This window comes from Sylvia atricapilla, chromosome 4 (assembly GCF_009819655.1).
Source record: "Sylvia atricapilla isolate bSylAtr1 chromosome 4, bSylAtr1.pri, whole genome shotgun sequence".
NCBI lineage: Eukaryota > Metazoa > Chordata > Aves > Passeriformes > Sylviidae > Sylvia > Sylvia atricapilla.
In genome coordinates this window covers 12,967,272-12,993,084 of record NC_089143.1, presented here as the reverse complement: position 1 = coordinate 12,993,084, position 25,813 = coordinate 12,967,272, and the positions used below count along the sequence as shown (strand labels likewise).

At 42.1% G+C, this 25,813-nt stretch overlaps 1 protein-coding gene across 1 annotated transcript in view; it reads left to right on the top strand.

The window, feature by feature from the left end:
* Nucleotides 1-4,521: 4,521 nt before the first annotated feature.
* PCDH7 (protocadherin 7) overlaps nucleotides 4,522-25,813 on the top strand; it is a 265,687-nt gene continuing 244,395 nt past the window's right edge. Inside the window, exon 1 of the mRNA XM_066317140.1 lies at nucleotides 4,522-9,296. Within this exon, the coding sequence (XP_066173237.1) occupies nucleotides 6,129-9,296 (3,168 nt within the window). The 5' untranslated portion in view covers nucleotides 4,522-6,128. The remainder of the gene's footprint in view (nucleotides 9,297-25,813) is intronic.

Below are 25,813 nucleotides of genomic sequence, written 5' to 3'. Positions count from 1 at the left end.
GAAGAAAGAAGAAAAGAAGAAAGAAAGAAAGAAAGAAAGATCTCAATGATAATAATTGTGATTTGTAAGGAATATATACACACTGCAAAAATCTTAGTAAACAGAATCATTGTCTCTTTGGCTAAATATTAATTTTCATGACTCTATAAATGTGAGAACCCAGAAATGCTGATGGAATCATGCCTCTGCAAGAACCTTTCACTTTGAACAGACATCAGATAGGAGTTTAAAAATGAACGATTATAATCATGCAAGATTTAACCAGTGTTATCCAACACAGATTAATTCTGCTCTGTCAGTAACTTTTATGGTGCATAATCTAGCTCAAAATTCTCAAAGGGAGTAAAAGAGAGAGGATTTAAACAAAGTAACTGGTTTCATGCTTAGCTAGCATTCAGTTAAATAAGCACAGATGTGGGTTTTATCTGCTTAAAAGTAAATCTGTGGTTTTCTTATTTAAACTCTTACGTTTTAACGTCCATCAGAAAGCTGTTGCTGCAGTGAATAATTTAATCACTGCTGCCTATTACATGCTACTACACAGCAGGCACATTTGCAAAGCTGTGAAAGACACTGGCCAAGTGTCAGAACTCCCTGCAACTCCGGCGGCCTCCCAGCGTATTCACTGCGAGGAACTCAGGGAGCTCCGATGCGGCCAGGGGGCACTTGTGGTAGGGAAGGGAGTGAAGAGGTCACAGCTGAATTGCACCAGATCAGCAAGACACTTTGGAGAGATGAAAGGTCACCGCGGGCTCCGTGCTGCTGTGGTGTCATTTCAGCTGCTTGTCCCTTGGCGGAGTTCTTGAGTTAGTTTCGCCTTTCCCTCAAATGGCTTTAAATGCTTCATGTGGGGGTTCTGTCCTTGTTTTTACCCTGCTTTCGTATTTCCTATCATGTTTACTGTACCTAATCGTTTCCATGTATTACTATGAATACGTTACTTTCAAAGCAATATGATTTTTTTTCCCTTCTGAAGCTTCTTTTTCGTTAGTGAGTGCAAATAGTAATATGCAGTATGCATTTGTTAACGTATAGAGTAGCATGGATATGCAAATAATGTCTCTCTTTAACCAGAGACTGATTCCCACCGCAGATCCCAGAAGTAATTTTCCAGTGAGAGCCACTGACATTCCTAAACTGTGAAAACCAAATTGTCGTAGGCTGAAAGCGCCGACCGCGGACGCGAGTTCGGCTGCCGGCGGCAGAAGCCGGGCTCAGCCAACACACGAAGATAAACCAGCCATTAATTATATCTGCATATTTTAACGATGACCCCTGTCTTTCCAATCAGCAACTACAACAACGACGACAAAGCCCCAGCGCACAGCATCGAGAGCTTGGGGGATGCAGAGAAGCCGGGGAAGCTCCCAGGCTGCTTTAGGCTTTCCCCACGTACAGCAGGCTGCGATTGTCAGCAAGACGGATTCCTTCCCACACGCAAGATGCCACTTCGGTGGCCTTATCAGATGTTCCCTTTAAGGACACAAGCTCCTATTTCCCCTCTGTGTATCACCAGCATCTCGGGCTATTTTATTTATTACAGACGATTACATTTGTGATCCCTCTTCCCACTTGATCTCACCAGATCAGGAGGACAAATGCCGTGTCGTGTCTGAGCGCGTGTGGGCGGCTGTGTGCACCGGGGAGGGGGCGGCCGGGCGGGGGGAGTTACACTGCGCAACAGATTTGCCCCAGAGGGACAAACCTCCCCCGCCCGGAGCAGCCGGGCTCGGCCTGCCGACCCCCGGGCCCCGGGACCGGGACTCCGCCGTGCCGGGGAGGCGGGGAGAGGGGGCGGCGGTAATTCTACTCTCTCCCGGCTCCAGCGACTGGGACGCGGGGGGGCGCGGGGGACACACGGCCAGCACAGCCCCGTGCTCCCCCCGGCAGCCGGGACACGTGGACAGGGAGCAGCGCGGCCATCCACCATGCAGCGCACGTCGGGCCCATTTCCCACGCCGGCCGCCTGCCCTGGGGGAGGAGGGGAGGGAGGAAGGGAGAATGATAGAAAAGGGGGGGCCGTTACCTCTGCTCCGAAAGAGGAACCAATCCACTGTGAAGGACGCAGCACTCCCGAGCAGGAAAGACATTGCACATTCAGAGAGAGATTGCATGTGAAGACACTGCAAAAAAGAAAGAAAGGAGGGGGGGGACTGGGGGGCGCAGACCGCGTGTGAAAGGCATAGTGTGTGTAAGAGAGGCCAGCGAGGGTAGGAAGGGAAGGGGGAGCAATTGCACACGGCAAGAGAAAGAAATCACTCATTCGCTTGAAAGAGGCACTCGCAAGCAGACCGTAGTGGAAACAACGGGGAAGGACATGCAAGGCAAGAGGCGAGCGTCCATGCCGTGCAACAGCCCGGAATCCGATTAAAGTTTATGGCGGGGAGGTTAAAAACGCTCTCATCCCGCCCCTTCCCTGGCGAATACATTAAGTTTCCTGGCTGCGTTTAAAAACACAAAGGGACGGGAACAGCGGGAGCTGCTGTTCGCAGTTGTATTTCCAGTGCAGGGAGCCAGCGTAATGCAGTATGCTGGTATTCCTACGTGCTGGCATGTGTGGATCTTACACTGTGAGCAAAATTTCCTCCTCACGGAGCTCCAGAACAGCGAGGGGGAATTTTGATAAATTCAAGTTGCTCGGCAAATATAATAGGGATTTGGTACTAATCCTACTTAACCCGCTGCGAAGATGCTGCGCTCCCGAACCCCCCTCCTCCGTCCGGGACTGCGGCGGTGAGCACTGAGCCTGCGCCGAGCTGGGCTTTCTCGCTGATGCTGCAGATAGAAAGCCGAGTGTCTCCAGCATCGGCGGGGGAGGGTTTTCGTGTTCTGGCGAGGCAGAGCGAGCGGCCGGGGCCGGTGCCAGGGCCGGAGGAGGCGCCGGAGGAGCAGCCCTGCAGCCCTCCGGAGAAGGGAGCAGTCCCTCCCTCCCCAGCGCCGACTCCATGCGGCGCGGTTCTGCCCCTCTGTGTCTCTGGACTCCTCAAGGAAAGAGGTGGCAACCTTCCCTCCCTCCTACGATCACTCACCGCCCCAAATGACAAAGACACGCTGTGACCGCTGCTTTGAGCCACCTCAACATATCCGGCCGCTTTTCGCTCAAATATATCATCGCGATGAAAGAGACATTTCACCGCATTCGTCTGCATGCGTTTTTATTCAAAAGGGCCACCTATAACGAGGAATGCACACACGAACGCATACAGAACGCGCAACAACTTGTTTTCCCACATGTGTTCACAGAGCAGAAAGAGCAGCTGGATTGCTGGCTTCCCCTGGCTGCGCGCACGCACACACATGTACCCGCACACACACACATGTACCCGCACACACACATGTACCCGCACACACACATGTACCCGCACACACACATGTACCCGCACACACACATGTACCCGCACACACCACACACACACACACCCGCACACCCGCGTTCTCTTCCCGCTGGCTGCCCCACGCTGGCGTGTCCCCGGAGTCTCCCTCTTTTCCCTCCGGGCTCCGTGCAGAGAGGACAGGTAAGGAGCCAGCATCACCGAGGGTAGGGCGGGAGCACACATAAGCCATAGGCGATTAAATGGCTCAAAGTCAAAGGGAGACGCGAACTAGAGACGTCAGAATAAGCAAAGTTGAGCCGGAGAGCTTTACCATCAAAGTTTATTTCTCACTTACCCAGGTAGGTGACGCTACATTTTAGCAATCATCGAAGCAGCAAGTCTCTGTTCGGAAATAAATCTGTTACTTCTTACATGTGTTTATTCTACTAACCCTCTCGCTCCTTTTCTGAACATCTTCTCCGAGGGATGTTTTTTTTTTTTTTTTTTTTTTCTCCTAGGATACCCACAAACATGCTGAAAAGACACATTCAAAACATTGTAATAGGAAGAACACAATCACGAAGACCGAGAGGCTGAAACAGCACTGGGAAACAGGACGAAAGTCTGAGATCTAAGGCAGTCCCCCTTCCTCCCTGGAGTTTTATGCAGTTACAGTGACTGCAGCTATTTCACAAAAGCACCGACACAACAGGGGAAGGTGGGAATCTGGGAAACGAGTTTCCTTACCAGCTTGATTCCGCAAAATGCAGAATAGAAGAAAAGAAAGGCGAACAAACGTTTGCTTTAAAAATCGTTGCTCGATTCACAGTCTATAGCGGACGCGGGGAGGGAAAGGGTAGGAGAAAATCACTATAGATCACGGGTTTGAGAACACAAGAGAAGCCAAACTCGGGCATGAAATGAGGGTCGGTTTTGAGGACTGAACCGGTGTTTTGTGATGAGCAGCTATCCCACTTGCAGCGCTAGCAGCAGAGACAGAGGGTAAGACTGAGCTTTCTGGAGTGCAGCGCTCGACTCGTCCTCCCTCCTCCTCCTCCTCCCTCCCTCCCGCCCTCCCTCTCTCTCTCGCTCTCTCGCTCTCTCTCTGCTCTGCCTCTTTCTCTCTCTCCCTCTCTCTTTCTGTGTGTATGTAGCGCAGGCGGCTCTGCTGCTGCAGCGTCAGGGAAGAGCTACCGAGAGAGGCTTCAGCAGCTCCCTCCACTTTGGGCAAACTTGCCGGGTTTACCGCTTCTTCGTTTTTTCCTTTTTTTTTTTTTTTTTTTTTTTTTTTTTTTTTTTTTTTTTTTTTTCTTTCTTACGAGTGGGAAGCTTCTCAATTGCCATTCAACATTTTAAAGCACAAGCCGCTCTGCCGTGAAAGCGCCTGATCCACACTTCTCTGAAAGACACAGGAGGGAATACACAATTGCAGATTTCACCCACTGTGGCGGTGCAGATCACAGGAAACAACTGACTGATACAATTTTATTTGCAAATAGAACTCCGTTTGTTTTTTGATTTTTTTTTTTTAACCGCGTCGCGGCTCTTTTCCCCTCCCCTTTGCCATTCCGCTTTATATGGATGTAATTCAGAATCTGTGTTAATTCACATGGGGGATCCAGTTACATCTTGTTCCGCTCCGGGTATAATTACGAGAGACCAATAATCGCCTTTGGACACATAGTTTTGTTGCTAACCTTTGAACTGAAAGGATCAAGTTCAGATCTGGTTACCTGCATTGGGACGGGAAGGAAGAGGAGAGAGAGAGAGAGAGAGAGAGAGAGAGAGAGAGACTGCAATCTCATTTGTGAATCGCTCTCGGTGCTGCAGATCCAGATTGCTATAACACATGCAGTGCAAATGCAGGTAAGGCACACACACAAACTGCGGATGCAAAAACAAACTTGGGACTGTTGTGTGTCTATGTTCTTATCTCCAACCTTGCAAATTCTGGGCAAACGGCTTTCTGCAGTTTCTGTATCGTTGCTTTGTGACTAATGACCTTGCGCAGAGTTGTTAAAAAAAATCCTCTCCGGAGAAAGAGCTGAACATTTTAGGCGATCTGTGAAGATGGATTTGGGTGCTTTTCTGCCAACCAAAGGGGATATTCTGTGGACTGCACTGTAATACTCGGGGTTCTTCTCCTATCAGCTGTGCAGCTACCGACATTATTGGGATTTTTTTTTTTTATTTTTTTTTTTTTTAAGAGCTGCCCATTGCTAAGAGGATTTGGAGTTTTCCCGGACCCAAGCCCTTTGAATAAAGCGAATCACATTTTTTTCCCCCTGTGTGTGCAGAGACGGGGAAGAATAAAGCTAATGCCTTGGTCGTAAACGGCTGAGCGAGAGGGAGAGAGAGAGAGAGAGAGAGAGAGAGAAAAGAGAGAGAGTGTGTGAATTGTAGTTAACTCTAGTGTTGAAGACAACGACCTGGGGGGCTTCAAATCGTACAGTACTGCTCCTGCTTTTATTGCAAACCTTGCAAAGTGATTACAGTAAAATCAGAGAGGAGGAGGAGAAGGGGGAGGAGGAGGAAAATCCCATCCTATCTACTGAGATGAATCTTTAAAAAGCAAAATACACTGTCCCGTGAACTGTAAGTATATCGCAACTGGAAGGCAGGGAGAGCAGCAAAGGAGCCAGCAGCAGGGGTTTGACCATCAATTGCACCAGTCATGAGACAATAAGTTTCCAGAAATAGAAGGATTTTATAATTGATCACCTGGACTCTCAGCCACTCTGTTGGCTTATCAGGAGAGTTTATTGGGGGGCAGGTGGGAGTGAGAGGAGGGAGGGGGGTTTCGGTACGAGGAAGATGAGGAAGATGAGGACCCTCTTTCGCTTTGTGCATTGCTGCTGCTGCTGTTTCCTGCTCCTCCTGCCTCCGCCGCTCTGGGTCAGCCTGGCAGCGGCTAAGCAGCTCCTGAAGTACCGGCTGGCCGAGGAGGGACCCGCCGACATCCGCATCGGCAACGTGGCTTCCGACCTGGGGATAGTGACGGGCTCCGGAGAGGTGACATTCAGCCTGGAGTCGGGCTCCGACTATCTCAAGATCGATAACATGACCGGGGAGCTGAGCACCACAGAGCGGCGCATCGACCGCGAAAAGCTGCCGCAGTGCCAGATGATCTTCGACGAGAACGAGTGCTTCTTGGACTTCGAGGTGTCGGTCATCGGCCCCTCGCAGAGCTGGGTGGACCTCTTCGAGGGCCGGGTCATCATCCTGGACATCAACGACAACACCCCCACCTTCCCCTCCCCCGTCCTCACGCTCACCGTGGAGGAGAACCGGCCCGTGGGGACCCTCTACCTGCTCCCCACCGCCACCGACAGGGACTTCGGCCGCAACGGCATCGAGCGCTACGAGCTGCTGCAGGAGCCCGGCGGGGACGGCGCCCGGCGCGGCGGGGGCGGCTCGGCCGCGGCGGCCCCCGACAGCGCCCCCTTCGCCGGCGGCAGCAAGCGGCGGCAGGAGGCGGAGGCGGCGGCCCGCAGCAGCGTCTTCGAGCTGCAGGTGGCCGACACCCTGGACGGGGAGAAGCAGCCGCAGCTGATCGTCAAGGGGGCGCTGGACCGCGAGCAGCGGGACTCCTACGAGCTCAGCCTCCGCGTGCGGGACGGCGGCGACCCGGCACGGTCCTCGCAGGCCATCCTAAGGGTGCTGATCACCGACGTGAACGACAACAGCCCCCGCTTCGAGAAGAGCGTCTACGAGGCGGACCTGGCCGAGAACAGCAGCCCTGGGACCCCGATCCTGCAGCTGCGAGCCACCGACCTGGACGTGGGAGTGAACGGGCAGATCGAGTATGTCTTCGGGGCGGCCACTGAGTCCGTCCGGCGTCTGCTGCGGCTGGACGAGACTTCGGGCTGGCTCAGCGTCTTGCACCGCATCGACCGGGAGGAGGTGAACCAGCTTCGCTTCACCGTCATGGCCCGAGACCGCGGCCAGCCCCCCAAGACAGACAAGGCCACCGTCGTGCTGAACATCCGGGATGAAAATGACAACGTGCCCACCATTGACATCCGGAAAATTGGGCGCATCCCGCTCCGGGACGGGGTGGCAAGCGTGGCCGAGGATGTGCTGGTGGACACCCCCATTGCCTTGGTGCAGGTGTCAGACCGGGACCAGGGTGAAAATGGTGTGGTGACCTGCACCGTGGTGGGCGATGTGCCCTTCCAGCTCAAACCAGCCAGTGAGGGTGAAGGGGAGCCACAGAATAAGCGCAAGTATTTCCTCCACACTTCGGCCCCCCTGGATTATGAAGCTGTCCGTGACTATAACGTGGTGATTGTGGCTGTGGACTCAGGGAGCCCTAGCTTGTCCAGCAACAACTCCCTGCTAGTGCGGGTCGGGGACACTAATGACAACCCTCCCATGTTCAGCCAGGCTGTGCTGGAGGTCTCCTTTCCAGAGAACAACTTGCCTGGTGAGAGGGTGGCCACAGTGGTTGCCACAGATGCGGACAGTGGCAAGAATGCTGAGATCACTTATTCCTTGGAGGCCTCACCCCTCTCCTCAGAGGCACCGGGCAGCATCTTCAGCATTGACCCTGACTCTGGGGACGTGTCAGTGCAGGCAGTGCTGGACCGTGAGCAACGTGACACCTATGAATTTCAGGTGACAGCCCGGGACAAGGGGGTGCCATCGCTGCAGGGCTCCACCACAGTGGTGGTGCGAGTGTCAGACCGCAATGACAATGAGCCACGCTTCATGCAGGATGTGTTCACCTTCTATGTGAAAGAAAACCTGCAGCCCAACAGCCCTGTGGGCATGGTGACTGTGATGGACTTTGACAAGGGCCGCAATGCTGAGCTCAGCCTCTCCATCCAGCCCGGAGATCACGATCAGGCAGCTGGCATCTTCTCCATCGAGAATGATACTGGAACAATTTTCTCCACTGTCTCTTTTGACCGTGAGCAGCAGACCAGCTACACCTTTAAGGTGAAGGCAGTGGATGGGGGTGAGCCACCCCGTTCTGCCACAGCCACTGTGTCTCTCTTTGTGATGGACGAGAACGACAATGCACCCACTGTCACCTTCCCCAGCAACAGCTCTTACACCGTGCTGCCACCCTCCAGCAACATGCGCACTGTGGTGGCCACAGTGGTTGCCACCGATGCTGACACCGGTCTCAACGCTGACCTCAACTACAGCATTGTTGGGGGCAACCCCTTCAAACTCTTTGAAATAGACCCAGCCAGTGGTGTGGTGTCACTGGTGGGCAAGTTGGCCCCCAAGCACTATGGCCTGCACCGCCTAGTTGTGCAGGTGAATGACAGTGGGCAGCCACCACAGTCCACCACTGCCCTGCTCCATGTCTTTGTCAATGAGAGCCTGTCCAATGCCACTGTGGTCGAGAGCCAGGTGGCCCGCAGCCTTCACACCCCACTGGCCCAGGACATTGCTGGTGATCCCAGCTATGAGCTGAGCAAGCAGCGGCTTAGCATAGTCATCGGTGTGGTGGCTGGCATCATGACCGTCATCCTTCTCATCCTGGTGGTGGTCATGGCCCGCTACTGCCGATCCAAGGGCAAGCACGGCTACGAGGCCGGCAAGAAGGACCATGAGGATTTCTTCACCCCCCAGCAGCACGACAAGGCCAAGAAGCCCAAGAAGGACAAGAAAGGCAAGAAGGGCAAGCAGCCCCTCTACAGCAGCATTGTCACCGTTGAGGCTTCCAAGCCCAATGGGCAGCGCTATGACAGTGTCAACGAGAAGCTCTCGGACAGCCCCGGCATAGGCCGGTACCGCTCGGTCAACGGAGGCCCGGGCAGCCCCGACCTGGCCAGGCACTACAAGTCGAGCTCGCCGCTGCCCACCGTCCAGCTGCACCCACAGTCCCCCACCGCTGGCAAAAAGCACCAGGCCGTGCAGGACCTGCCCCCAGCCAACACCTTCGTGGGCGCTGGCGACAACATCTCCATCGGCTCGGACCATTGCTCCGAGTACAGCTGCCAGGCCAGCAGCAAGTACAGCAAGCAGGTAAGAGCGCTGCGCCCCGCGGGCCCCAAGGCGCACACGCAGACACAGAGCGGGGGAGGGATGGTGAGGGGCGCCCGTCCCGCCGCTGCCCGCACCGGCACAGCGCACAGCCCGACAGGTTCAGTGACCCGCGCAGTGTGCTGCCCCCGCCCCTCCCGCCAGCCAGTCAGGTGCACAGACCAACACGTAGCACGAAGGAAGGACAGTCAGACATCTTTACTGCTATTACTGTAATTTTTGTCATTCCCCTCGCTTATCTGAGCCGGCAGCCCCCCAGCCCGTCCCTGCAGGCGGACGGCGTTGCCCCGCCGCAGGCGCAGCGGCAGGCGGCCGCGGAGGCCGGGGGCTCTGTCGGCAGTCCCGACAGCGAGCTGTAAGGCAGCCTGAGATGCCTTTACCAGGCCAAACCCGCAGGTTTTGGGGGGGTCGAGGGGGGGGATCAGGACCCCCCACCAGGCGGAGCCGCCATCCCCCTCCCGCCCCCCGGCCCCGCCTCCATCGGCCTGTCCCGGCGCTTCCCCGCCGAGATCCTTTTCCAGCCTTAGGAACGTGTCAGCCCCGGCTGAGGACCAAAGTTTCGCCTCGGCGGCCAGTTGTTTCAGGGAGGGGGGGATGCTGCCTCCCTGATGAGTCCTAAAGCTGTGGGTGAGAGTGCATTTGCAGCCGCCGCGCTGAAGCGTTAATGGCTGTAATTACCAGGTCTTTCATTAGGACCAAAATGCTTAAATAATCTACACAACCTCGCTGCGCTCTAATTTACACCACAGAGATTTGCACTCATTGCAGCAGTTGCTTTGAATACACGTAAGCGTTAGTGAGTTTAGAATAGCACTTCAGTATGTTTTCATTGCCTTTTTTTTTTTTTTTTAATTTTTTTTATGCCCCTCTTGCCTATCTCATGAAATTTCATTCACGCTGAGAGTCCCTAATTTGCTCGCCCAGCTGCCGCATAGCTGTGTTTGTAGTGTGACTGCCGTGAGACCTCTCGGAGCGAAATGTGCCTCCAGGCTGCCACGAGTGACTGGCTCTGGTCTCGGCTGTGCTGGCGGGGCTCGGTTCGCTGCAGCTCCGATAGCCACAGACTTTGGTCTGATGGTGGCGACAGTCTTTGCAGTCCTTGAAATAAGGTAGGGGTAGCACAGAGGGGAAATCTTCTAAGTGAAGACTTCAGTTTTTTGTGTAAGACATATATAGCCTGAACAGAGGAGGTGCCTCAGGGCGAGTATTTTTTGGGCGATATTACGTATAAGATAATATCCTGAACGTTTTCTCAACTACAATGCATGTTACACAAGAAGCTAGAGGCAAATGAATGCTGATTCATGTAACTACATGTCCAAGTCTGGAACAGGGAAATTCTGAGTAATTTGACAAAAATGCTTTCTTTTCCACTTCTTAACATGCAAACATGGTACATGATGACTATTTTTTTTGTACTTTGAAACGTTTGCTAGTTACTAAAATCGAAGTTTTACAAGTGCTGTCGGTATTTGCATTCTGCTCAGAAATACTTAAAATACAGTAGCATAAAACGAATTGTATGAGCCACCCCCCCAGCCAAGTCTTTCAGGTCACCAAAATAGTGTGATTGTACTGTCCAGCAGTGCTTTTGTGGATGTGGTTTTGCAAGTGATACAGACTTATAGAACGTTTGTCACTGTAGTTTCTGTGTGATACATTCCATTAACGCTTTCCTAGAGAGTACATCACGGTTTCAGTTTGAGAATAGTCTGTATAAAATACAAAGTACTAAGGTCTTTATCTTTCGTCTCCTAAGGCTTATTAAGCACAGAGTAGATGATGCCATTTTAGCAAACACTGGAATAAAAGTAGCAGTAGATATATGCTAATCAGATACAACTTTTTTCTTGATGCTGCAGTTCATCTAAACATATGGATTATAATCTGTTAAAGTGTAATTTAATTTCAGTATAACAGAATGATTTGCATTCTAAGTGTAGGAATGGTAAAGGAATACACATTACAAATTACCGTTTTGCTTGATAAAATCCCCTAAATTTATTTAAGATTATACAGAAATATATTTTGAATTAGTTAATATTTTTGAAGGATTTCTTTTGCTATAAAGTATATGAGAAAACTTGGTAGAAGATAAAGGCTTTATTCTACAAAGTGCACCTTGCATTGCTCCATTACTTGTTGCTTGCTGCAAACCAGTTTCTCAGTGTTGATAGTTCCCTTGTGTTAACTATTTGGCCTGTTATGAATGTTCACTTATTCAAATAGTTTATATCCAGTATTCTAATTATCTATTTATTTTTAAATATGTAGAGAGTATTTTCACACTTGTAAAGCATGCATATAAATTGGAAATTTTCCAAGAAAACAAGAAAGGTAGTGTTAAATAACAGACTTCATGGGCGAGTCTATCAGCCACAAACCCTCTGTTACCACTTTCCTATGTGCACTTGCCAGCTTGTTGCTGAGTGACATTTGTATACTTTTGTTCATTTTATATAGTAGTGAGCACATTAAGACTTGTTTGCATATGTACACTTTTCATGTCTCAAACATTGACAGTGCAGTATTTCTCAGTTTAGCAGGCAAAACACCTGAGGATTTTTAACACCCAAACCACGTAGGAAATGTGAATCTGGTGCAGATAAAAGGTTTTGATGGGGTGTATATCAGATTGTTTCATAGTTCTGCTGCACATGTGGAACAGAACCAGTAGCATAATGGTGTGACTGTGGTAGAGAGACTACTTGAAATCTCTAAGAATGCCTTTATTTACTCATTGTCAGGTTCCCTTTGTTCTAAGGAGACAGTGTATAAAATTTTAGAGCAGGTAAGTGGATGCAGCAGAACATACCTGCTCTAAGTTACTGGAGATGAGAGTGATGCTAATTTCCCATTAGTGTAATTAGAATTGGTAACTGATACTTAGCTATATCTATAATACAGCAGTCAGGAAATAAAGTCTCTACTTACGTGATTGACTGGTGTACCCCAGGGAACACAAGTTGTTTTCATTCCAATGATTTGATACTTAATTTTTAAAGTCATGAATTGAATTCTTATGAGTTTCAAAAGACATTGTGTTTGATACAGGACTGTGTAAGAGAACTTAACCGGAGAAAACTGCAAACAGTTTGTAACTCTCCACCTTCTGACATAATTTTTTTAATGTAAATTTTAAAACAAAATTCTGTATTCAGTAGACTTCTGGCATTTCACAGTCACTATCTTTTTAGGAGATCTTTAACAAGTTTAACTCTTGTCTTACTTAGCATGGTATCACTCTGAAATATTCTTTTAGCCTCTCACTTATCAATTCTCTCCTTTTCAGTAAAGCTCTGCAAATGTTTAACATACTTAGTATTCCACAGGTCTTAATCACTTGCCAAAAGTTAAAGCTGTACAGAAGTGTTTTACTGAATGGGGATGAGTTTAAATAAGTGTTTTTCTAGATCATGGATTTAGAATTTGAAACCTCCAGGTGCTGCACGTTGCCTGTGAGGAGCCTGGGTATTGGGATTTCCAGCAAAGGCAGCCAAAGATAATGAAAGCTCAGTGCCTAAGGGGAATCACTTAACAGCTTGGAGAGTTACATACTTAATCATAAATCTCATAATAAATTTTAATCCTAAATAACTGTTTATTTTATCATTTAGTTGCAGATATATTTTTGTCTTATGCAAAATAGGGGCATATAGGCAGTATTATTTCAGTGAAACTTTTCATCATGAATCCGCATGTTACCAACCACTCTTAGAAGAACAGGCCTTTTAAACACTTTTTATGTGTTAATATTTCTTGACCATCATCTTATGCTGGTTTCTTTTTTACTTGCTCTACTAAGCAATGCTTACTGGCTATTTAAAACACTTCAGTTATGATGCTGAGGGTTTTTTTGAATTTTTTTTTTCCTTTGAGAGAGAGATATTGGTCACTATCAGTGGAACTAGTAGAAGCAGTGAAGGAATTTCTGAGTAGAATTTTTTCTGTACTTCTGATATTGGCTTCTAAGCCAACTCAGTAATTCTTTATGAAAAATCCCAGTGCCTTTTCTCATTGAAAATGTACTCTTTCATGAAGAAAAGTGTTTATCAAACCAGTGTGCTGACACTCTAATCAAAATTATATGCATTTCCTGTAAAGCCTTACTTCCCTGAAAATGAAATACATAGAAATTAACTTCGAGAAAAAAAATCCTTGTTCAGTAACCAGTTAATTTATTTTAGAAAATTTCTAACATTAATCAGTCTGCTGCAATATTGCAGAATCATTTTGACTAGTTGGTTATCATGCATGTCAATTGTATCTATAAGCAAAATGGATCAATTTCCTCATAAACATGCACATATACCCAGAAGCCTTAACAGGACCCCAAATTCATCCATTAAAGAGGCAATCAGTTTAGCCATACAGGAGGGCATCATCTTTCCTCTTGTTTATGTACAGACACACACATACACAGAGAGACTTATCTCAAAGTCTATTTTTTATATTCCCAAATACCTCTAAAAAATAATTTTTTCCACAACTTTAAGCTAAGCAAATATACTACAGTATAATAATCATAAAAATAACAATGTCATGGGTGGCACCAGCTGCCATGCCAAAAAGAAAGAGAACATGGGTATTGAGTATAAACATTTACACTGGTGACCTCTTTCATACATTTAACTTTCATACTGTTTAGTGAAAAGTATACAGAAGTATTTTCAATTTTCTGTTCTCATTTTGCATTATGTTAAATATTTTACAATTAGTTTTTAAAAGTGACCCACATTTGACCTTCAGTACCAAATTACTATGAGAGAGGGGCTAATTAAACATGAAATGGATGTATCATTGATGCTTTAATTAACTTTATTTAACAGAAACTCTTCCACTGATAAGTGCAGCTTTTCTTTTTTTCCTCTCCAGTAAAATCATCTTGTACAGTGCACAAATGACTGAGTTACCACTGAATCATTCTGCACTCCCAGGAGATGCACAGAGCCAAAAGGGACAGGATCTGAGTAAAGGAGGATACATGCTCTGAATAAGTAAAGAACAGTACCATTATAGGCAAGGGGTAGCAAGAAACATCTTTAAAAGGATAGAATCTGATTTATCAACTCAGACAGCTCTCTGGCTTTGTACACAGCAAACTTGGGTTATAACCATGGTTATAACCAGCTTTACTATTGCTGTCCATCTTTATGTTTCTGAGGGTGTTTCCGCTTTATCTCTCTCTCTCTTTTTTTTTTTTTTTTTTTTTTTTTTTTTTAGTTGTCTGGTTTTCTAGTATTTTGGGTAGTTGCAAATTTGACCATCAGTGCAGTTTTGTTTCATATCTGCAGCTTCAGACTCATTTTCCTTTAAGTATTTCCATTCAAAAGTTTTAGAAGGTTTATGTACTTAGTAATATGCTGGGTTACTTTGAGATATCAAACTAATCAATTTGGTTTTGCATTAAAATATAAAAGAAAACCAACAAACTTCAGAAGTAGTTAGCTTTATAAGTCAACTAAATCCTTGTCAAGCACCATGATCTCTTCACTATAATTGCAAAATATTTTAGTACTTAATTACTAATCTTAACAAGATTAACATAATTTTGACTATATATATATGAAATACTGATAAAACCATATGAGCAATCCAGTACAGTATTTAGCAGACAGATTTTCTAAGCAAATCTGCTTCCAACAGATATTTAGAAACTGTTAAAGCTGCAAAATATCCTTTTTTCAGTCTTAGACCATATTACATGTAATATGTTCCATGTAATTTATGTTCTACATTTCTCCATTAAAAAAAAAAAACAAAAACAAACAACCACCTTTTTAGATGGTTTTATCTCAGCATGTACTGAGAAGAGGGTATTTTTGTATTTTTCTTCCCTGATATTTTTTTTTTTTCCTGGAAGAGTAAATTTGTTTTCTATTATCAGATTTTGGACTTCATGAGCATGTACTATACATTCATTTTAATCATTGATTGAAATGACAAAAATAGATTAACAGCTACTCTCAAAGATCAAAGAACCCTTTCTAATTCTTGTTGTTTTTTGAATATAAATTTGCATTATTTTAATTTTTAATTAAGTTTATAAAGAAAATTCTGACATGAAAAAAGGTATATTTCAAGCTAGGACTGACTTACTGTCTTCCATATATTTCAGGAAACAGACTTCTCAAGGTCACTTGTATTCTGTTGTTGTGGATGACAAAATATCACAGTGATGCTGGAGTAACCTAAGATTAGTGGAGTATCTGAAGTGGGTGACAAGAATAAGAATGGAATAAGACCAGAATAATCCATAGGAGATTTTAAACCTTTTAATTTCTTATTTTATTGCTATTTCCTCTATAAATGTCTAACTGAGAGCAGATCACAAACACGAGTCAAAAGTCTCAATATGTGATTATACTGAAGTGCCAGTTAGTCAAGTTCCTGAATTATGTCAGCGATACACACTGAAGTTTTCCAACTGTGTGGAGATATGTTTACCATGATTCATTTGCTTAATCTTACGTGGCCACTTTCACTGACAAGAGATCTAAAAATAAAATTGAAAACAACTTTTGAAAGTATTAAAAAACTTGAGGGATTAGCTGTATATATAACATATACAAGCAGTGTGGAGAAACCACTTATTGGGATTTTTTTGGTGAAAGGAGAATATGGAAAAACTTCTGAGTACATTTTTGGGTTTAGAAGTGAAGTTTGAACAAAAACAATGTCCTGGCCCTTTTTAAAACTGTGAGGTGAGTAAAAGTGGTGTGATTTCTTTTTTTATTGTTTATACCAGTTAAAAATAATCCTCTCATTTAGGCCAAAAATTTATTTTGACATCATTAGTTTGTAAAACGATGCAGCAAAGCCCCAAAAGTTCAATTTTACTCAGAGTGGATCACAAATAATACAATTATTAAAAGCTGAAGAAAAGCATTATCTTTGTCTTTCAAAACCTAGTTTACCTTATTAACTATTGACAAGGGAGTATTTTTTAAAGGCAGACATTGTTCTAGTGTCTGAGTTTGTAACTGAATGAAAGGAATGTGTGCTTGCAAATAGCATTCTTGCAGTATTAGGAAGCAAAACATTTGGTATTTATCAGACTGTTCAATATAAGGTCTTTTATTATCTACAGGTAATTATGGATAAAGTAAAGTTAGTTTTTTAAGGCTAGGTGTAGAAGGTAGGTACTAACTGATGCTGGAAATTGCTCTTAGATAGAATCAGAATACAGAAATACCCAATTCCACCTGCCAAAAATTCAGAGACAATATTATCTTGCAGTCATGTCTGGACAAATTCCTTTATGGTACCACCTTGTAAGCAAAAAATACTTGCCACTTGTATAAAAAATAAATGAAGTATAAAAAAGTAATAAAAAGTATAAAAAGTATAAAAAAATCATGAAGTACATGGTCACGTGATGATTACAAAAAATCTGCCATAAATTCCATTAAAATTAGATTCTTGACTGGTGGTGTGCCAGGAAATGAACTGTGTGTCAGGTGTCAAATGTTTTGTCTGTTGTAGCACTTCTCAAAGTGAAATGGGAAGGGCTGCTGTAATTTATTGTGTCTATCCATATATAAATATCAAGGTCTCTTAGACCCTGGAGCAGTATAAAATATGAGAAGTAGCCCCTACTTTCTTTGGATACTAGATCTTGAGAGGCAGAATTACTTCAACACAGAGACTCATGCTTGGGTAAAAAAAGACCCTTCATCAGGACAATGCTTTTAAAATGATACAATTTGGGGTAAAGTTATGTTTCTGACTTCAGTGTTTTGCTGGAAAATGAACTAAAGGAAGTTATGGACGCTGTCATAGCATTCTGGTTATGATTCAGCTGTCTAAGGGTGTGCATCCTAATGCCAGCTGAGGTACCTGAAAGTTCCTGTGCTGTCTGCACAGAGCTGCACACACAGGGTGTGTGATGCAAGACCTGGGTGTCTTCTGCAACACTCCTCTGCAGCTGCACCTCGAGGCCAAACAAAAAAGCAATCACTAAATCCTTTGGTTTGCTTAAAGGAACAATATTTAAAATAAAATTAAGCACTCGTGCATGTAGTGCACTTTGGCAGGGCTGAAAATTATTTTTCTTGTGAGAACTTCAGCACAATGTTCAAACATGTGTGTCATACACATGCCAGTTAATAGAACAGAATCTGCATGTGCAGATACCTGATCACAAATAAGCAATTAACTGAATTTCCATTCATTGTCAGACTTCTCAGGTTGATGTTCATCTCAGATGAAACTACAGGTAATTCCACTAAAGTAAATCTAGTATCTAACTAGTATTAATGAAGTAAATTGTATCAGGTGTTGTAATATTCAGAAAATGCTTCATACTAAAATGAAATATAGAGAACACCAATTTATCAGTTTGGATGTTAATCCCCCTCATTTAAGTTATCAACTTGTATATAATTCGCAAAATAACAGAGTAGGTTTTCAAAATGTATTACATCCAGATGTAAAATGATCTTTCTAAAGGGATCTGGAAATTATGTGGCTTTAATAGCACTTCAAAAAGTAAGTTTTTAGTATTGAACACATTCTTGTTCAAACTAATGGAACAGCAAGAATTCATATGTCAGGCTACCTTTGTTGGTCCCCAGCCAGGTTGTGATGTTTGTTCATGGAGCTGTGTGTAGGCATATTTACAAGAAAGGCTTGGCCTAGAAGTTCCTATCAACTTCATAATGCAAAACTTTGCTTCAGATGAAATCTGGCCATTTGCTTAGGAAAATCTGCTTAGTTTATTGCAAATCCTATTTAAAACACTATATTTAACAAGAGAAAATACTTCTGTAATTTGCAGTCTTTCTAAGAATGGAAATACAGATGATAAACCAACAGATAACTAAAGTACTAGTTCATCTGTTCTTACTATTTTCACAGTGACATTTTAAGCCTCTATTTTACACCTTTGCTATTTACAACTTTTACAGTTTTGCTGGTTTTTTCCATACATCTGACCTCATCATGTCACACCTTCTCTAAGTGAATTACATTGTCATAAGATTTGAGTCATGAAATAGTTAATCAGTTTCCTTATGTCCACCCATGTATTCCAAATTGGTTATAGTGACATAACCTGTGCCTTGTGTGACAGTGAGAGAGAATATCCATGATTCTGCTGGATTACAAAAGTGCTATTTTCCATGAGCATGTAATTATATTCCAATTGCAGTACAACTTTACAGAAGAACAGTAATTGATTTACCTGAGAGAGAAATATTTGTTGAATTTTTCAGTATTATTGTGAGCTCTTATATGAAGGGAGTAATTGCACTGGGAACTAGAAATATCTACATAACAGGGCACTACATGCTCAGCCTCTGAACCTCAGCCCAGATCTTGTGTAAGACCTATCACACTGTAGTGAATTTAGAAAATTCATTTAGATGGCTCCTCTGACTGTATACTGAAAGTTTTACTTTTCTTCCTGCAACTTAAGGGCCTGAATATTAATCGTATTCAGAAAAAAAAATCCATGAAAATAAAGTTCCATTTTATTTTAATGGATTTTTTTCTGAATACAAGTAAAATTCAACTATTTCTAGAGCAGGTGTTAATTCTGATGAGTAAAAGTGACAGCAGGGTGAAACAGAGCAGCACCTGTTTTTACAGTCTTTAAAATATGAGTGTTTTTCCAAGGCATTGCAACACAAAGTCTGGGTCATGGGTTTTGCTCAATTTGTTACTATATGGATATGAAACAGAATAGGATGATATATCTGAGCTAACTACAGTGCAGATGTGAGTATTTATAGACTGACAGAGAATTACCACTGAGGTGCAGTAGATGTTTCACCAGAATGTGGGTTTGTGTAATGGGTGGGTTCACTCAGTAGTTTCAGTCCTGGCACTGGCAGATCCTTGAGCAGACATGAAACCACTAGGGCTTGGTGCCACAGTCATTCATGCTTTTTAAATTCACCAGCTTCATAGGTAGAAATGATAGATGTGCAATGAAAATACTTGCTATTCGTGGTGTTTTTCTGTGTTTTCATACAAGAATTAAAAAACCCCACAAGATAGCTTTAGTTTAGAAGTAAAGGAAACTTGTGCAAGTGTTTACAAAATGGCTCTGCATTTCCCATCCTGTGTTTCGCAGAGATCACTAGACACTTCTATAATTTATCCTTTTTTGTGTAACATATGTACTTTGAATAATTATTTATAGTGTTGCTAGTATTCTGGATCTTTCTGTTTGTCCTTTAATGCAGATGAGAAGATAAGCAACAGTGTGAAATTCCTCTGTGCAGCATAAATTAAGAAGGTTTTGTTTTCATTAGATTGCAAAATGTTTTATCACTTATGGTCTCATATTCAAGGAGACTGGATGATGTTTTATTCAGCTGGCCCTTCAGAAGCTGCTCAATGAATTGAAAATTTATCTTGGACTTTCTAATACTGCACATTAAAGCACCTTTCTAGGAACCTTGAATACTAAATTTATGTATTTTTTCTATACTAGTTCTTAATTAAATATATGAAGGGACTGAACTCTTTAAATTATACAGTAAACTTCCTGGAGAATAAGTGTTACAGAAATATGAAAGGGCTGGCTAAAGCATCACTCTACCAAATGTTTCTAAAAGGCTTTATATATTTATAAGACTTCATGATCTACTATTGATGCAAATTACTAAGGATAAAAGAAAATCCATCTGTTATCAAAGAAAAAAATAAATTAAATAAGTCCAAGGATTTGAAAGACTTAGCATTAAGGACTAAGTATTCATACTTTGTGATGGGTTTATAGTAATTGACAGTAGAAAAGACTTCCTTTTAGAATTTACAATGTGGGGATTTTTTTTTAAACTAAAGAAAATGACTTTGCCATAAAAGCTTCTCATGTAACATATCCTGTCTCATTTCATAATTTCCTATCCTTCACTGAAATGTCTCCATTAAAATATAAGCTATAACATTTCATGTTGTGTTGGGCATTACTAGTTTTATTATTACCCTTACATTTAATCAAATTGTTGGTAGCTAAATAAATAGCATTTCATCAAGAGCTGTTGGTTTTCAATCAGCTAGGAAACAGATTACAGGCCTGAGAACAGATCTAAGGCTAGTGTCTCCAATCTGCAACTAATTGTGTGCTGATAATAGCACTGCCCAAAGGCAAATCTTACTCGCTGTCCTGATCTATGATAGATTTTTCTGTATGCTAATATTACATCAGATGGAGTCATTTTGTTGCAGTTGCCATATTTAACCTTTCCTTTTTTTAATTGGAAATATATATTGTTTGGAGATACTACCTTCATGTTTAATTTCTGAAAAGAAATGCATAAAAGAGAAATTTCAAGGGGGACATAGCCATGCTTTCCCCTTTAGCTTCTCCTCTTAAAACAGTTGCTTCTTTAGAAGATGAAGCACTATTGATACTTACAGAAGTATTTACATGTAATATTACCTATTCTATGGCTTATCTCAGGGATTGAGGAACATGTCTGACAAACTGCAGCAGGAAATATTGCTTCACTCTCTCTCGGTGTATTTGGACTTGCTGTTGGGGTGTGGGTGCCAGCCTTCTCTCTGGATCAATTGCAGATCATATACTAAACATATATTGCATATGTGGAGATCGCATTGTTCAGACATTATAAATATTTACATTTTTCCAGTGTGAGGTTGATGAGGGTGATGAGGGTGATGATGTAGTCTGCTGACTACACAGCAGACCTAGTACTGTATGAAGACTCGATCATTTCAGGTGCTTCACAAATACAGAACTTTTACAGAACTGTAAAAGCTACTTTTAAACAAGGCATACATAGAGGGTAGAATAGCAAATACTGTCTGTAGTCAGCACATTACAGTGTTCTGGAAGAAAACTGTCTTCTGGGCTGTGTACATTGTTCTTGTGAAATGATTCCAGCAGTTTCAAATCTTTTTTTTTCACCTTGCTAGTTATGCAAACAGCTCTTCACTTTTTTCACTAAAGCAAGTGGGAATTGTTCTCTGTCACAAATAATGAATAACAAGAGCACCCGATCTGCAGAGCATGGAAGTGATAAAAACACATGCTTATGAGTGCTTGAGATTTCACAGCTATTAATTTTGAACTTTTTGATTGCAATTCTGTTTTACAAGAGTGGATGCTGTTAGGGCAGCAGTACACAGTGACAGTGAAGGATTATGACAACATGCATTTATCACTGTGAGCTTGATGAATTCAGTGTAAGAGACGGTCAGAAAATGCCCCCAAACATGAAGTCATAAAATGTATCTTGTCTTTCCTGAAAGTTAAAATAGTGAACATTTTTCTATTACTGCTAATGATCTTTTTCAATTTGTAATTTAATACTAATATGAGTATGCTTGAGAAGGTTTCTTTGTGCATAATGAAATGTGTAGCTCTTGCCAACATTAGGGGATTCCTTAACATGTACAGTGAGGGAATCTAGGAGTTTTGGGCAGAATGCTCTTGTATATACAATATGTGATCACACACTGAAAGGTCCTTTACAAAAGGTCAGCAAATACTACAGCAAGTTTGGCATCAATAAAAATCAGAAGGACCCTTCAGACTTTCAAGAATGCTTTAAAACATTTTTTAAAGGTACCTAGTACTTGAAGTCTGAATTGCAAGTTTGTGTAAAAGTGTACTCCCCAACTACTATGTAAATCAAAATCTGGGTAGATCATGTCTTCCATTTTGAGATTGCAGCATTCATAGGTAATAGGAGTGTTTCAAATCAGAAACCATATTTTTTGGATTCTGGATAGAAACAGGAATTTCTACAAGAATTGAACATCATTCTGAAGTTGTATACTGTAAGAAATTAGAACACAAACAATCTGAATACTTAATCTGTAATTTTTATGCTCAATTTTCAAAGTGATAACAGAGACAATAATTTCTAAGTTGTACAGTAGAAAGTCCTGAATAAGGGAAGCAATTGAGTAAGAACATGTCTAGAAATGTTGATACTTCATTTTTTTTAATCTTTCTCATTCTAGGGAATTAATCTTCAGCCCTTCTGAAATCCTCACTGAGCTGGTAATTTTTTTCACATTTTCAGAACATCATCAAAGCCATGCTAATCTGAACCAAGGGCATGTCTCAGAGTCCTTGAATCTCTGAAGAAAACATTTTACTGTCTTTCCTATTTTTAACATAATTAGATTCACTTCAGACTTGTATAAAACCTAGAGAAAGGACAGTTTGATTATTTACAAGACAAGTGTGAAAGGATACAATCAACAGCTTACAGTTCATCACAAGATTAATAAGGAAAAATTGCAAATCCAGGAGGCATATGTTCTCCCTGAATGTCTGGCTCAGTAATTAGACAATCTGGCTACTGAGTGAGGTACATTGTAGTGTACATCCCATGTTTAAGGCATTGTAACCCTGTAATCTGGAGGAGGAAAAGGAAAGATCTCATGAGAAAAGGAAATCCAGATTTTTTTTTCCTGTAATGTGAATCTGTAGGTATTTGTTTTGTCTCTCAAAGGAAAGGCCTAGCATTTGAGCAAAACTCTTCATGTTGCAAAGGAGAACAGTTGGAGTTCTGCCATTTTTCTTTTTCTTTAACTCTAGAATTTTCTTTGTAACTAAGAAAATCTGGTTTTTAATCATCCAACACTGCATTCTGGCAAAGTCTTTCATTAATTAATATTTGTGTATAACTTTGTCAAGTAAAACTCATGCTGTCTACGTTCCTCATCATCCTCATCAAAAGCAGTGCACTTCTAAAACACTGGGGCAGATATGAAAATATCATCTTTCTATATTTGCAGGACTGCCTACTTACTTTTTCTATGCTTATATTTAGAATGATTTTGAAGGGACTTCACAGGAAGCATAGACTGGAAAATTACTACTAAGACATAAAGGAATAATAAAAAGAACCTCTGATGGAAAAATTGCTTTCAAAATCTTTTTTCCCAGTTTTTCTTTTGTTTAAATAGGAAGATTCTGGTTTAAAAATCAACCTAATGAACCTTAAAATATTTACTTATATGTTGACTTTTTGGAAAGCTGTTTTGAGAGCCAAATAAAATCAATCTTTAAAATTGCTTGGTGTTTTGGACAGAGAACTTTCAGTGAGGAGGCAGGAGAAGACATACACTGACATATATGAGAATTTCACTCACATATAACATGGACTCACATGTTTCACTCACATATATCGTGGATTCCTATACTATCTGTGCTCCGATCCCAGCTTTGTGCTCTGCATTTATAGTCTTATCTTCTCAGTAGAAATCTGAAGATGATTTGATTTTTGTTTCAGTCTCTGTTCTTCCCACCAAATCAGTTTATTTTTCTAATACTCTAAGAGTCAGATACCCTTAATAAGAGGTCAAATGTTATGAAAATATGTAGACAGATTATTATATAATTTTTTTTTCCTTCTGCTGGATTGCAGAGAGTATTGCAGATCTATAAGTATGTTACTATTTTTTTGGTGGTGGTTTTATGCTTCTTTGGTGTTCTTTATTTTTAATAATTAAATTCTATTCTAAAATTTTAAATATTGAAGATCTGAGCATATATGATGAAAGGTAAGACAGTGAAGACAGTAAAGATCTTCATTTACAGATTTTCCCTGTGCCATGGAGAAACAGCATGTCTGTATGACTTCTTGGATACTGTTTTCCAGAAGAGGAGGTTTCTTTCTGTTATAGTAAGTGAAACCAAAGGAACAACAACAGAAATACCAAAATTGAAAAAAAAATCCAAACACCAAAAACCTTCCCAAATCAAGCCAAATCTGAAAAAATGATCTCCGACTCAGGCTGATTTCTGTTTCCATGAATCAATACCCCTAGTCAAAATCACAGTCAGTTTGGCAAACACCTATGGCTGACCTATGCTGTAAAGAGTAAACAGAGACAATGTCAGTTTTATGACTAATCCTCTGTCTTTCATGAAACCTTTTCTTTCCAAAAGAGGCTTAAGTATTTTGAGCACAAATGAAATAGTGCCCATGTTCTCTACTTTTCCATAATTCAAGAGCTAGGAAGGCTGATTTGTGAGAAGCTTATTCTGTGACTTTGTGTGTAATTGACAGTGAAGGGGGAAAATGAGGCAATGTTACGCCTTTGCCAGTTCTTTTTCAAGACAGGAATATACTTACTCATTAATGATCCAAGCTATGAATAGATTCATGGTTTATAGCACAGCCTTAGAGTGGGTTAAGAGAATTTAAGGGTTTATCACACAGTCTTAAAAGAGGCTAAGAGAATTTAAAAGAAAGCTATTCAGACTGGAAAATTCTGGGTAAACATTTACCTATCTTCTTGGCAGTTCATTATTAAATTATATGTTGGCATTTTACAGGCATAGAAAGAAAAAAGAGGTACAGACAAAGTAATAGAAACACTCTGATGACCTATTATTAGAGTTTAAGCTGAATAAATATTTAGCATCTAAAGTATGGAGCAGAGGTAGTAAAAATCATTGCAAACTACTATCCACAGTGCATAATACCCAGTAATACATTGAATTCATTACATTAATACATGATGTAGTACTGTATGATGCAGAATTATCACACTCTTTCTACACCCTGGGCTTAAATTTGTTCAAAGTCTTAGAGTAGTTCTAAATAGTAGATGTTTCATGATGACTGGCAGATAAATGCCAGTCATTATGATTATGATTTACATAAATGATATGTAAAAGAATGACATCACATCAAGTTGTGGGGCTTTTAATTTATTTTTTTTAATCTAATATTCTCATTTGTATTTAAGGGGAGTAGAAGCAGAATCTGCATGAGAAAGAATCCTTGTTAACAGTGTGCTGTCTTAAGTGTCCTTTAACATATGTTCAGGTCTGTCTTATTCTAGACATGCCCTATGCCCTCATTATCACCCTTTTGGTTTTGGTTTCCTGTCCATAGGAAGTGTATTAGTGGTGTTTTTTTTTTTTTTTTTTTTTTTTTTTTTTTTTTTTTTTTTTTTTTTTTTTTTTTTTTGTTTGTTGTTTTTGTTTTTGTTTTTGTTTTGTTTTTTCTTCATGATCATATTACGAGTTTGGAGAGGGGTCAGTAAATGAACCAGTGTTCTTGTTGCATGCAGAATTTTGCCCACACTCTGGATTCTAGTCTGCAAGTAAGAGTCCAAATTGTTGTGAGAGTCAGGTTCTCTGATCTGGTTGTGCTATACATCCGAAGGGAAGTGCAAACAAGCACAAATTGTAATGTTACTGTATTCAACTCTCAGAAATGTTGGGACAATTTTTGTAGGACTGTTTGAAATTACCCTGATGAGATGATGTATCTTTTATATGTTTATAGAGATGGTTTGTAATACACTAGAGTACACATTGTAGTGGATCTCAGTATCTTAACAGAGTTTGAATTTGGTTCTCTTGAGAACATAGTGTCTTAAATTTCTTATACCTTTTATTTTAGTACATTAGAATTAAATTCTTATTTACTGATATTGTTAGGAGGATAATAGATCTCTATATTCATTATATATTCAGTTTGTGTTTAATTATTAGAATAAAGTAGATATTTTATTCTAATATTAGAACATACTGGCCTTATTTAGCACTATTG